The sequence below is a fragment of the Pholis gunnellus genome, assembly GCF_910591455.1.
Source record: "Pholis gunnellus genome assembly, chromosome: 2".
NCBI lineage: Eukaryota > Metazoa > Chordata > Actinopteri > Perciformes > Pholidae > Pholis > Pholis gunnellus.
The window spans coordinates 26,893,962-26,908,793 of NC_136536.1; the positions used below are offsets into that span (position 1 = coordinate 26,893,962).

General features: G+C 41.1%; 1 protein-coding gene across 1 annotated transcript; it reads left to right on the forward strand.

Moving 5' to 3' along the window:
* Positions 1–2,926: 2,926 nt before the first annotated feature.
* LOC306702898 (protein-L-isoaspartate O-methyltransferase domain-containing protein 2-like) lies at positions 2,927–13,965 on the forward strand. The gene is made up of 8 exons (XM_079168652.1): positions 2,927–3,050; positions 6,467–6,627; positions 6,752–6,902; positions 8,336–8,438; positions 8,548–8,719; positions 10,308–10,431; positions 10,538–10,908; positions 11,044–13,965. Exons 2-8 carry the CDS (start codon positions 6,472–6,474, stop codon positions 11,236–11,238), a joined length of 1,272 nt encoding a protein of 423 aa, XP_079024778.1. The 5' UTR covers positions 2,927–3,050; positions 6,467–6,471; the 3' UTR covers positions 11,239–13,965.
* Positions 13,966–14,832: the final 867 nt, after the last annotated feature.

A 14,832-nucleotide genomic window follows, 5' to 3' on the forward strand; every position in this document is an offset into this window, starting at 1 on the left:
GGGGTATGAACCATTTTAAATGTTCTCTATGAAAAACGCAAATAAAGAATCATAGACAAGTATGACTCCGTCTTATATATGTGTGTGTGTGTGTGTGTGTGTGTGTGTGTGTGTGTGTGTGTGTGTGTGTGTGTGTGTGTGTGTGGTGTGTGTGTGTGTGTGTGTGTGTGTGTGAGTGAGCGTAGGCCTTGGGAGTAAGGACAGTTGTGCAAAGTTCTAAGGTGAGGTTAGCTTAAAGGAACAGTGTGTAGGATTTAGAAGATGTATTGGCAGAAATGGAATATAATATTTGTACCTATGTTGTTATTATTGTATAATATGTATGAAACTAAAAATCGTTGTGTTTTTGATATTTGGATGTATAGAGAGAATTAGATACAGTGGGGGGGGGGGGTGTATTCCTATGAAACTTGCTCAATGGCACAATAATGAAGTGATGACATTACCCAGATCTTCCGTTGATGTTCTGTATCACTGGGCTCATAGAGCAAGCACCTTGTAGTTTCCTTTAATCCCGCCCCTCAGCTTCCTGCTTATTCTGACTGATTCTCATGTCTGGAGGAAGGAAAACAACTCTGGATTCAGCTATTAATGCATTTTACAACTCTTAAGACCTAATGCTTTAGATAAAGGCTATTCATAATAGGGCTGGCCAACATATTTATATTTTATCGATATCGTGATATGAGACTAGACGTCATCTTATTTTGAATATCTTAATATGGCATATGTTTAGTCTTTTCCTGGTGTTAAAGGCTGCATTACCGTAAGGGGATGTCATTTTCTTAACTATTCAGGCTGTTGTAGCCGTTCTAATATTTATCTTTACCCACTTAGTCATTATATCTACATTACTGATGGTTATGTATCAAAAATATCATTGTGTTAATATTTTGTAAAAGCACCAATGGTCAACTTTACAATATCGTTGCAATATTGATATTGCAACGATATTTGGTCAAAAATATCTAAATATTAGATTTTTGCCCAGCCCTATAGCATTCATACAGGTAAGTTGAGCTACAGGTGTCTCTTTCCCAATGTGAGTCAATGTGGAAAAGTCTTCTGGGGGCCCCATGGCATCACGTGATGGACACAGAAGTTGTAAATCCACCGTTTGTCCACAATGTTTGCTTCAAAGTCCAGCGATCTTCCTGGGGGCTTCCCGCCATGATGCACAGCCCAAAATGCACAAACCAAACACTGGCAGCTTGAATTTGATGGCACCTGAAGGCAACTGTAGGGGAGGGGTGAGCAGAGGGGTATTTAGCTGGGGGCACTCTGCAACCTCACCGCTAGATGCCACTAAATCCTACACACTGGCCCTTTAAGGGGCTATGAAATGCATTATGTCATTATGGAGGTCCTCCCAAGTATAACAAGACGTGTGTGTATTTTGTGTTGGAGAGAAACGATTAATTTTCCATAGCAGTAACATCGTGGGTTGTGACTAGCTAAGTGAAGTATACTGTACATATGATGTATTGACACAGTGTACTCAGTCAAACACTCACACACACACACACACACACACACACAATGCCTTCCTGACTGGTAAACAAAATGGGGGACTCAGTGTGCTGTTAACATGCAGTTATATGTAGTTTGTATGTTGAACAGCACTGACATCTGGTGGACCGTTTAGTGAACCCGCAGGTTGTGCAGACTCTTGAGTACTTATGCAACATGATGTCTCTCTGCAGCTCTTTATATTTACTCAGTTGCTTTGGCACAATTCTCCTTAAAACACTGTGAAATTGTCACGCATTTTGTCTCACAACATTAAATCCAAATGGTAACGTACACATATCTTCTGTTGACACAATGATGGGTCCATTTAGTCTTGGTGGACAAAATCAATGATGCCAATCTTCTATTGAATTGTATAACTCTCTAAGGGGTTTATCCCCATTATCATTGTGTAAGAACTCATAAACTTTTAAACGGAAATGCTACATAGTTGCATGGAACAAGTTACTTGTTACATAGTACTTAGTCTTAGAATATGCAATCCAAAACAAACCCTCAGATAACCATATAGCTCAAACAACACCTCATGTAACTTCAGTTGTCTCTGTGTTTCTAGGAACCTGGTCAATAGGCCTTTTCTACTTCATCCTGTCCCAGTAGGGTCCGCACACCTGTGCCTACAGCAGGCAGTGGTGGAGGAAGTACTCTGATCTTTTACCTCAGTAAAAGTACAGAGAATAAATACTCTGTCATAAGTCAAATAAGTCAAAGTATCAAAAGTAGAAGTACTGAACAGGCAAAATGGCTCATTTATTGAAGCAGTGGAGCTAATTTGAACTACTTTGTATAGGCTTTAATCAATATATATAATATATAATAACAATAATATCTCATAATCATATGTTGTGTTATGAATCTGAATCTGTAAAGTAACTAGCATTAACGGCAGTGTATTATATAATATTTCTCTCTGAAATGTAATGGAGTAGAAGCATAAAGTAGCATAAAATGGTAAATGGTACAAAAAGTACCTCTGACTTGTACTTAATTAAGTACAGTATTTGAGTACTACTTTGTTCATTTTCCACCACTGACAGTAGGCCACTGAGTAGTCTACTCAGCCAGTGAAGCCCATTAGAACAACGCAGTGGCAACCAAAGCGTATTCAATTAAATGAAAGAGCAGCTTCTCAAGCGCAGACAGCGGCTCAGCTGCAGATCAAGACACGAGTCATATGGGTAAAATATATAAACACACAAACCTGACGTAATATTAATATTATGTTACTTATACACTCTGTCGTTGATAGCCGGAATAGAAACCGTTCATGTTGGTGCTCTCACCGCGTCTTTCATCACATTATAAACTGCTCCGGCTCCACCGCTCTGAGGGCGGAATGTAGGCCACGCTCCTCCGGCCGTCATTTTGCGTAGGCTGATTTACGTCTGACGTCAGAGCGTCAGCTGGCCGAATGTTTACATCCAGCAGTGGCGTGTATCAGACTGAATCCCCACAACAACAGAAGGCTGAGCACACGGGACCCCGCTAAGACAGAGACCAGCAGTCTGCATTTCCACAAGGTAGAATATCAGCGTGACCGGGGCTCGTTACGGAGGCCCGATGGAAGCTGCTGCTTTGTTTCTGTCGTTACTCCAGCAGCTGTTAGCATTCTTGTCTCGATCTGTCTTCTCTTGCAGCGAGGACGAGAGGGTGGTTATTTCTGTTTGTGTTGACCTTGCCACTGCTAGGCAGACTGTTGTGGACGTGATATTTCATGTTTTTTGTTCATACCAGCCGACTGTTAGACTAGGACAGCTTGGATTTTAAGTGGTTATTCGATTTTCGATCACCTGAGTGACGCAACTAGCAACCACAACAACGTGTGGGCTGTGCATGTGTGCGGTGAGCTGAAACCTGCTGGAGTTACAGGACTGGTCGTCCCGACGCTTCTTCTAAACGATGCAAAGGAAAGAATGGACGTGGTGGCTAATCTAATGAATCAGCTCAATGGCAGTGTATTTGCAGGAAGCGTGTACCCCACTAGCCTACTAAAGCCCGTAGTTAGTCACAGAATGGGTTACAGGGCCCTCTTGCGGTCATGTGGGCTAACATCCCAAAGAAGCAGTTTGGGTTTCTATTCACATGGACAACATCTCATTCTGGACTCGCTTCCCTTAGAACGGGTTTTCATTTTGATGCACCAACTGCTGTTTGTTCCTTTTATTCATTCTCTGCCTGAAAAACATCCTCTTCATCTCAGCTCAAGAGGCATCAAAGGCAGGAGGTCCGGTAATATGTAAATAGACCCGCTCCTTTGTTCTGTTATAGCCTCATGACTATGGCTAGCATTTGGCAGCCAGTGAACCCTGTGATCTCTTGTCCTTTGGCGTTGCCCTCTGGTGTTGTTTTTAACACCACTGGCAGCACTCACTCCTGCAGCTGTATTCTGCAGCCGAAAGCTTCATTTAGGCCTCTACATGTGGTGGGTCAGGCTTATTTGTGTGGAAAGTCTCAAAGAGCTTAAGAGTTTAAATGGAATGTAAAAAGCCTTTCTAACCATTTTTAACACATCCTCAGTCATTTTGTGCACCTTTTTAACAATACATGCAATTTATTTTTTTTCTTTCACAAAAAAAAAACATCTTTCAGTTTCTTTGTATACCAAAGTCCAATCATCTTTTTATTCTTTAAAACAAAATATGGCATGTGCTAAACGTAAGCTAGTAACCTCCAGTTCTGAAAAGTGAAGTCAAAGCTTCATGCCTTAAAGCTGCATTCTCTCTAGTGTCCATCAGGGGGCGACTCCTCTGGTTGTATAGAAGTCTATGAGAAAATGACTACTTCTCTCTTCATTTATTACCTCAGTAAACATAAGTTTATGGTCTCAATCTCTAGTTTCAAGTCTTCTTCAATACAGCATGATGTTTAGATGTCCATTTAGAGTCAAACAGACCATAAAGCAGGGTATGCTTTAAGGCGGGGCTACCTTGTGATTGACAGGTCACTACCACAGAGATGACTGGTCTGAGAGTTGTCCCTGTTTTTGTTTAAGAACTTTAACCCTTTCACTGTGTGTTTTCAGGTCATGAAATATAATTGCAGAATTGTTATCACCCAAAAATGTCGTTTGTTTGTACCACCTTCTCATGTCACTTCTGGTTGTAAAAAACCAAGACGGTGACGGACAAAAAACAAATTTAATACTTCAACACAGAAGTCCACAAACCAATAGGTGATGTCATGTTGGATACGTCCTCCTCTTGCATTGCTAGAACCAACCAATTTCAAGCAGTAATATCCTGACATCCATCCATCAATCAATCTACAACTTTTAGCCACAATGAAGGTGTATGGAACAGAGTTGTGTTCACACTAAGAATAAAGCAACAAAATGGCCTAGCGAGGCCAGCTACTTGTAAAGCTCAAGCACTTGTTGACGGAGATATGTCATAAAATAGCATTGAGAAGGAACTAATAGCATTTTAAAAATAGAACAGAACAAGGTGTTTCACCAGCATCCATTGAAGCTTGAGTTGTAGCCTGCTGCTGTGTCACTCATAGTGTGAACACACTAGTGATCCAATCGAATGTAAAAGATTTGATTTAAATCCCTCTGGTACACCGCTCACACGCTCCATTTCACTGGGGAACACTCACAGTACAGAAGCTAAATATGCTCTAACTTCCTCACTGGGTCTTTAATGGTAGTAGTATTTTTAATCCATATCAACCACTACTTTGTGCTGTCAAATCAGACATGTATTGTCAGGTTGTGATTGTCTTGGAGTTTATCCAAGTTGTCCACAGTTTAAGTTATTACAAAAGGACAGTCTTAAAGGACCAGTGTGTAGGATTTAGAGTGATTTATTAGCAGAAATGGAATATAATATTCATAACTATGTTTTCATAAATGTATAATTACCTGAAACAAAGATAATTTGAATTAGATTGAGCCCTTTAGCTATAGGGAGCAGGTCCTCTTCATGGAGTCCACCATGTTTCTACATTAGCCCAGAACGAACAAACCAAATACTGGCTCTAGAGAGAGCCTTTAGTGCTTTTACATCTCCTGAAGACCACCTACTTCTCTAACTTGCTTGAAAAGGGAGTGAGCAGAGGGGTGTTCAGTTTGTTGCACTGTGTAACATCACCACTAGATGGCACTAAATCCTACGCACTGGCCTTTTAAAGAAACTGACGGTTGATTATGAATATGATGGTTGAAGGAGTTTCAATATTGAATAGTGTGTGCTTTCGTTGAGTTTTTGAAATGACAAAGAAATAGCACAAAAAATATGCACATCCCTTTTTCTCAGAGCACAAGGTGTTGCCTTCATATTGCTGGTTTTGTACAACCAACAGTCCAACAGCCAAAGACTTTTGATTTACTTAGAAAAACAGCACATCCTCTACATTTAAGAAGCTTGAACCAGAGAATGTTTGGCATGTTGTATTGTGACTAATCATTGAATGGATTAATTGTTTCATAACACTCTGATATGAAAGACTAGTGTACATTCTGTTTGTTGAACTGATGAGAGGAAATGAACCTAATGCATTTAGTTGGTCTCATTTATAAAGTATTTCACATGTTTATATGTTTTCAGTAACTAAACAAAGTTTCGAAATGGCTGGTTTACCTTTAAGATTATATATATATACGATGATGAGGAAATGGCAATGAAGATGATCAGGAATGTTCATTTACAGACAAATTCTCTCTTCCCCTGATTATTCTCATTATTATAGATACGGCCTGTTGTGAATTGGGTTACGATGGTTGGACATTTTTGAAAATGGGTCCCCAGAAAAATAAATTTGGGAAACATTGTTGTAAAGAGCAAGTTTGAACACAAGTATAGACGTCTGACGAGAATGGATTTGGATCTATTTCTGTAAATAATCCGGGTGAAGGTTTGATAATTAGTGCATAGCTATGCTCACTGGTTCTTATGTAATTTGGGATAGAAAGCCATCTGCTTCTCTTTGCCTCCAGTTAACATGGGTGGAGCTGTGAGTGCCGGTGAGGACAATGACGACTTGATTGACAACCTGAAGGAGGCTTACTACATCCGCTCAGACCTGGTGGAGCGGGCCTTTAGAGCTATCGACCGGGCTGACTATTACCTGGATGAATACCGGGATAATGCCTACAAGGTGAGCACACTAAAAGTCTTGTGAAATCACCCAAACGGGGTCCAAAGAAATTCACAGCATTCATTTGTAGAATGCGATAGGCTGAAAGACAAGCTGGTCACGGTAATACTCTTGTTGTTGTTAGGACTTGGCATGGCGGCATGGAAAGATCCACCTGTCTGCTCCGTGTATCTACTCTGAGGTGATGGAGGCTTTGGACCTCCACCCTGGCCTCTCCTTCCTCAACCTGGGCAGTGGGACTGGCTACCTCAGCACCATGGTCGGCCTCATATTGGGTATGTGGTGTCTTTATAATTGTTCTGGTGAACTTGTGGCAGCGTGAAGATTACAGGCACACACCCTTGTGAACTGAGAGATAGTGGTTCAAATTCTTTGTGCCTTGTCAACGTCTGGATACATGTCATGGTCTGGGAATGTGAAAAAGTGGCTGACTTTTGGGATAAAATGGCCTCACTGATATCTGACATGATTGAACATCAATCCCTATTGACCCAAATGTCCCTTAATGATGACTCTAAACATTCTACACTTGTTTGAAAAAGAGAGAAAAATCTGGCTTAAATTGATCCAGGAAAATGAAAGCACAACGCTGCCGTCAGCTAAGAGCCTGTTTGTCATATTTAGAAGAAAAAGAGCTGAGAACTAAACAGAAATGTGGGGACACTTTTGCCAACAAGGTAACAAAAACAAGCATTGTTTGACAAACGATCTTAGCAGACAGTGAACATATGACAATAATCACAACTTGGATTAATTTACTATGAAAACATGTTTTGATTCTTTTGACCAATATGTACTAAGGAATATAAATAATCAAGGAATGGCCTCAAATTAATTCAGACTTAATGACAAAGGTAGGAAGCCACCGTCTTTCGTGTTTGCCATTAGGGCTGTACCTAATAGTTTAAAGTTGAAGCTTCATTCAACTTTGACATAAGAATTATTTTAATTGATAACTCACAGAAACATTGCATGCAATAGTCCATCTTCTGTCTCTCTCTCTTCCTCTCTCACACAGCGAGCAATGTCGCTCAATCCTGAATAAAAAGATAGATGTAATCATTTCCAACGAAATATTCTGCTTCTATCATATTTGTTTGGGTTTAGCATTTCAAAAGCAACATTTTCACTGAGGTCAATAAATGGTCAGATTGCCACACCTGTAGGCTATTGACAGGGCAGTTGGGCAGCACCATAAATTACATTTATATTACTTCGAAAACAAAAAACATTCTCTCTTTTTTTTTTAGGCTGATGACATAATAAAATATGAGGAGAGACATTCAAAGCTTCATTCAAATTCCTCAATAGAAGGCAAAAATAAATAAAGGACTCTCTGTACAGCAGTATTTACCATACCGGTATATCTGATTGAAATCTGATAATTTGGTGCTCATGGTTTCTGTAAAATGAACCTTACAATTGAATTGTGGACAATCTAACCAATCAATGATGTGCAGCATGTCCATATTGACAAAAGCTACCTGACGTCTCATGGAAATCTGTGTTTATTTGTCAAAACGTGTAGCCACACCGACCAGTAAAAGAGACACACCGTCTGAATGTGGCTCACCTTTTAATTGAAGTTTTTCTCTAATCAACCTACTCTGAGTTGGTTGTTGAGTCTTATGTCCTAGTGCCATTACAAACACATCTTTGTGTCCATGTATATTTTAAACTGTGAGCTGAGGTGTGCTGACTGTTCCAGGACCATTCGGAGTCAATCACGGAATAGAGTTACATGCAGATGTGATTGATTATGCCTACCAGAAGCTCGACTGCTTCATCAAAACCAGCGACAGCTTTGACAAGTATGTGTCTAAATGTGTCAGTGACGTTTCATTGTTCCTCTATATTTTTTCAGTATCATTTTTTTACCCTTGTGCATAATGTTTTCATTGCTCCTGTATCTCTCTTTAGATTTGAATTCTGTGAGCCGTCCTTTGTTGCGGGTAACTGCCTGGAGATTCCTCCAGAGAGCCGTCAGTATGACAGGGTGTACTGCGGGGCTGGGGTGCAGAAGGAGCACGAGGACTACATGAAGACCCTGCTCAAGGTGGGGGGCATCCTGGTGATGCCTCTCGAGGAAAAGGTTGGTGTCTTGCCAGAGAAATTCAGGATCGTTCAAATCTGCATATTAGGCAACACTTAACTTTAAATCCCCGTATTTAACATATATAAGCACTGAATATACACACTGTAATATAATTGTAAGCAGATATACAATCTTTATTATTATTATTATTATCAACAACTATAACCCCTGAGTGGAGGCTGCTCTAAAAGACACAGTATAACAGTATCAAGTTTATTATCACAGAGAAGCTGTCGTTGGCAATGAAATCTGGGATCTCAGGCTCCCTCCATCAATGCTCATTGAATAAAAAATGGAAAATTCTTGCCTTGCATTGCTCGCGCTAGTTTGAATGGGATCATTTGTGTTTATTCACGTCAGTCAGGCTACTTTGTACATGTTGTGGGAGATATACGTCTAAAAACCAAACGCTGTTGACTCTGGGTTCATAGCATCATCTTGGTAAATTTCACGGAGCTGTACTCACTGTATCTAGCAAGCTACACGTCTGCTGGTTTACTACAGCAGTATACACCCAAAATAAACTGATTTAGCTGCGATTTCATTGAAATAAACAGGTAAAAAGAATGCCGAAATAACTACATCATGAAACCGATTTGTCAGGATTCATGATTTGTCAGTTCAGTCTGCAGGATGACAAGCAAACAATTTGTATTGTTTTCTGAATAGAGTTTGGCTCTACAAAACACAAAATAACCTATGTATAAATACATCAGCAACGTTATCTTCATGCTCATACATTTATACACGCAGAGTTACGTCTGGTCTTTGGGGGACCATAAGCAGCTGCAAGTTGTTTCCCTCCATTTCTGATTAAACAGCATCGGGACGACCGGGACGACAGAATTGCAAATGGATAAAACCAAATGTAAACAGGAATGTAGTAAATGTATTTGCATAATGAAAATTAATAAATATGCATTTCCCTAAAGAGATTCAAATGTACCCCGGCAATCTAAATTTGGTACATCACAAATTCGAAAGCCAATGGCTGTCTAATACGCAAATGCCAATACATAGACAGGGAATCTGTCTTCGACACAACACCGGCAAAGAACCCTGAAACCTCCAGCACAGAGCTGACTGGTCAGCACACAGAGCGACCCTGGAGCTTCCCTCCACGGTCTACCAAAGAAATCCCACTAAATACTTATTGTATGCTTCACAACCACTACTGCCAGTGACAAACCACATAAATAAAAGATGCTAACTACACTTACCATTCTGATACGACTGCTTGTTGCTCAGCCATTGGTCCTACATGTGTCCTTTTTCCAATTTCTTTTTTTAACTTTTTATATGGGAAAACATGTTAAACAAAATATGAACCATAGCAGAGTATATTTACAGTCTTAAAAACGTGTCCACAAAGGAACTTATATCTGCTAACAACTATATTATAGTTACAAACCATTTATAAAATGTTTATTTACTGAGTGTCTGGAAATATTACCATTTTGTTTGCTTTGATTAGTATTTGTTGTATTGTAACAATTAAAAAGTAGAGCAGCTGAGAAAAACTATTTACACACACATAAAGGGAAATGAAAAAAGCTTTGATTTCCTGATGTTGTATTTTCTGCAGTTGACCAAGATTACCCGTACGGGGCCGAACAGCTGGGAGACCAAAAAGATCATTTCTGTGTCCTTCGCTCCTCTGGTGCTGCCTAAACACAGCACAAATCGCAAACCCAAGAATGTCCCACTACGTGAGTGCAACTAAATATAAATAATGTGTCTAATTCTAATCTATAATGTGTCTAATCCCCCCCCCCCTGCATTTCCCCTGTTTTCTTGTGCTTCTTTATTTTGCAGCTAAGTATGAGGTACGGACGTTACAGGAGCTGGCTCGCATCTGTATCCGCCACACCCTCAGAGTGACCACAGATGGAGGAGACAGCCAGTCACGCGGCCGAGGTTCCTCGTTCAGCGTCGGCCGGGGTCTGGCGGTGGCCGGGCTCCATAAGTACGGCCCTCGCTTCAAACGCAGACGCGTCCACCGGCGCCACTGCAACGCCCTCGTCCTGGCCACGCATCAGGTGGTGGCCAGCAGTAGCATCGGCCCCGCCCCTCTGGACGGCAACGACAGCCAGGGAGGGAGAGCAGAGGACGAGGAGGAGGCCGGAGAGAGGGAGGTGAGGCGGCAGATGAGGGGGAGCAGGAGGGCGGGGAGGGGAGCGGGAGGGGTGGTGGAAGAGGAGGAGACTGTGAAGGAAGAAGAGGAGGAGGAGGAGGAGGAGGAGGAAGAGCAGCAGCAGCAGCAGCAGCAGGAGGAGGAGGAGGAGGAGGAGGAGGAGGGGGAGGAGGAGGAGGAGGAGGAGGAAGAAGAAGAAGAAGAAGAAGAAGAAGAAGAGGAGGAGGAGGAGGAGGAGGAGGAGGAGGAGGAGGAGGAGGAGAAGGAGACCGGGGAGCTGCTCCGACCCCAGCCGGCCGTAAACGTCCTTAGAGAGAGGATCCTGGGCCTGCCGCTGCCCGAGCCTCTGAAGATGTACCTGCTGTACTACAGAGAGAAATGAGCCTGCAAAGGCACAGCCAGGTCCTGAGTCAGAGCCCAGAGCTGAAGGCAAAGACCCAGCAGAGGCCCACGTCTCCCTTACAACCCCACCACCACCTGTACAAGGCATGACAACATGCCACCTACCTTACTGACCCTTAGCTCCACTCGCTCACCTGCTCTCACCTTCTCCATCATCCATTTTCTCTGCCACTCCCTCTTTTTGCCCTGTTTCCACTGTTTTTTACTTGATTCATTTCCTGACATGATAAAGAGTCAGCTCAATTTGTCCAGTGGAGGGGGAGGAGGAGGGTGGGAGGCAATGATTTAGACAAATAAACAGTCACTGATGTAAAAATTGCATCTCCATATAGGTGCAAAAGAAATGGATACACAAGTACATGATACATACACAGATGATCAGTTTGCAGCTGTGTTTAACATGCCAATCAAGCCATGCCTAACAGCAGCTTAACAGTTGCCTGAGTATCCACAGCTTAGTGGTGCAGAGAAGGACCATCACAGTTCAGACAGTGTAGCATCAAGCAGAGAGAGAAGCTTACCCATAGACCAGAAGGCAGAGGACGGCCCCTGCTCTTTTCTATCCACCAATTACAGCTGTGCCCCAAGTTAGAGATTATACATTGAATGGATAAGTGGTGACGCCAGTTTGTTCGCATATGGTGGCGTGTATTATCATCTAATGGGGGCGGGGTAGTTTTAGAGGGGAAGACATGGAGTGGGCCCAGAGATCAAGAAGAAAATGTGCATTCAAAGTTTTAACAATGTTATATTTTCTCTCTCAGTATATCATATTCAATTATATTGTAGCTTGTGACCAAGATGGTGTGGCGGTTGTGTTTATTTCCACATTGTTTATGAGCCCTCAGTCCATTAAACCAATTAAATGATCTGCTTTTCCAAGGCCGATCCTTGCTCATCATTTCCAGCATTGTCTTAGGACACTAGTAGAAGGTTGGGTCCTCTGCATTTCTATGCATATATTTAGCTGTATGAATAAAAGTCCACCTTTGTCTCCTGATGTCGTCACGTGGAGATGAAACTGTTCTAAATCCTTACATTTGTATCCGAAGGGCAGTCTCACTGTTTTTCTCTACATCCCATTTTATTCTCTCAACCAAAAGAGAATGACTATAAAAGATCACATACTTACTAATATTCCAATTTACAAAAGTAAACCAGCATGATAACACATAAACTAATGTTTTTGATGACTGACAGTGTGCAGGTTTTCTTTTCTTTTTTTCTTGTAATAATTAGATTTTTGAATTTCATGAGATTTGAAGTGGCGTGTACAGTACATATGAAATTGTATGTTTTGTGAATCATAAAAAATCGATAAAAAAATCTCGAGATACTTTGACGAGTAGAGTAAGTATCTTGTCTCACATGTTTCTGTTGGTTAGTTAGATGGAGCGTTATTCCTTTATACTCTTTACTTTTATACCAAACTTTCTGCTCTCCTCTGTGCCAAACTTCCGTTGCATGGACTGAATTCTCAAGAGGAAACGGCAGATCATCAACAAGTCACGCTTGAAGAAGAAGAATTTGTTGATGTTTTTTCATTTCAAAAACTTCTCCACTACCACTGAAATGACACTTGTGCTTGTTTATGTATTAGTTATCATGTAAAGCTTTAGATTTCTCCCATTGCAAAGTTTGTCTTTGACGAATGTGATGAATAGCAAATTGATCTTTGCACAAGGCAAAACAGATGCATCGTGCTTCAGTAAATACAGTCAATGAGATAAAGGATGGATATGATCACAATAATGGGAGGGATTTCAATATGTGCAGCTTATATTGGTAATTTATCCAACACTGAATGAGAGGATCGTGGCCAACAAGCAGGTCCTCATCTGGCCAGGTGACTCACATCCCTTCTGACTCCTGCTGAGTATGATGTCATGCTTCACTGTTTGGCCATTCTACCATTTATACTGCTGCTGGATCTGCCTTTTAAGTACTTTATGCAGACCTTTCCTTTATTCGACATTAGTACCATTCACGTTTGTTTGTTGTACATTTGTGATTCTCTGCTGAATGTACGTACATGATGGGGGTTTCTTTTGCACTTGATATTACGTTTTGGAGAGAATGAATTGCTTGTTTTTAAAATTGAGCTGTATTATTGACTACTGTTAATAAAGTCCCGTTGCAAATGAAATGATTGGATTAGCTAAAACAGCGGCTTACGAAGAATGTCTTTTATTTTGGTATATAAACACAGGAAATACTTCAAACCTGTCAGATGGCCTCACCAAGTTTACAGATGTTTTTTTTTACTTTATAGAGCCCAACTAATTTACAGTTGCAACAATCGGTATAGCTTTGTCTCTGTTAAAGTGAAATGAAATACATGTTTAAATGACTGTTGTGTCTGCTGACCCTGGGATGGCAGGTCCGGGAGTTGTAACCCCAGGTCTGTGGGCATGCCCCCGCAGGCGCTATAGCTCTCTATTGTGGAAATTTATCATATCGTTCTTTTAGATATAACTTGTATCGCTTAAACATGCATATATGTAGATGAGGCCAACCAGACTCATTTAAAACCTAATGATAAATGATCTCATAGGTATTTTATTATTTCTGACTTGCTGTAGTGTAATCCTGATTTCACCACCTAACCCTCTTCCCATGAAAAGGCTGGGAACCTGGCCTTGGTGGGTGCAGCGGCAGATAGCGGAGGATGACATCTGGGGGGGGGGTGAAGGGAGGAGACGAGATAATGTGCATATACTCTGTTTTTGTCTATTCCTTGTTGTTAGACCTCCGAACCATCTGTGGGGAAAGAGCTCTATCCATTCAGCTGAATTATTATTTAGTGTCTGTTAAATAAATATGTTTTTATATTTTAAGAGGTTTCTCATCTCGATTATTTCTCACCGGGAGGTTAAAAAGATTATTTTCCACCACAAATGGCGACGAGGATGGGATCGGACGTGTAATCAGGACTCCGTTAGACGACAGAAGCGCAAATAATAGTTGATTCCTCCCTGAAGGTGAGAGGCTGTCGTCAGACGGGGTTCGAGATTGCCGTACCGATCCTGGAACCGGAAAAAGAATCCCACCTGATGAGAGATTATTTTGTGATGGAACAGACACACATTAGGGTAAACTTCATCTCGCACATAAGGGTGCTGGACATAAGTCCTAGTGTAACTTGAAGTGTTTATAGAAGATTTGGTGTATCCTTTCAAGTGATTGATTGGACCAGATTGGTTTTGAAGATACCAGAATCAACAGTAACTAGAGAAAATGGGTAAAAGTCAAAGTTAGTCTGAGCCTAAGCAGCCTGATGCCAAGGTCTTATCTCCAATAATAAAATACATGTGGGACAAAGATAATCAGACGGCCAAACAATTGGAAGAATGGATAAAATTGGGAATCCCTGGAAAAGGCAACTTTAGCCTACGACAAAGATTGGATCAACTCAAACCGTGTCTGGAGCAGAGAGGACAAGGCGAAGCAGAAACAGATGAAGTAATGTCCAAGAGGTAAAGAAAAAAAAACAAATATATTTGAATAAGACATATACAACTGATAGAAAAGGAAAATATAATGCTGAACTTGGTTTTTTGTTTTTGTTTTGTAT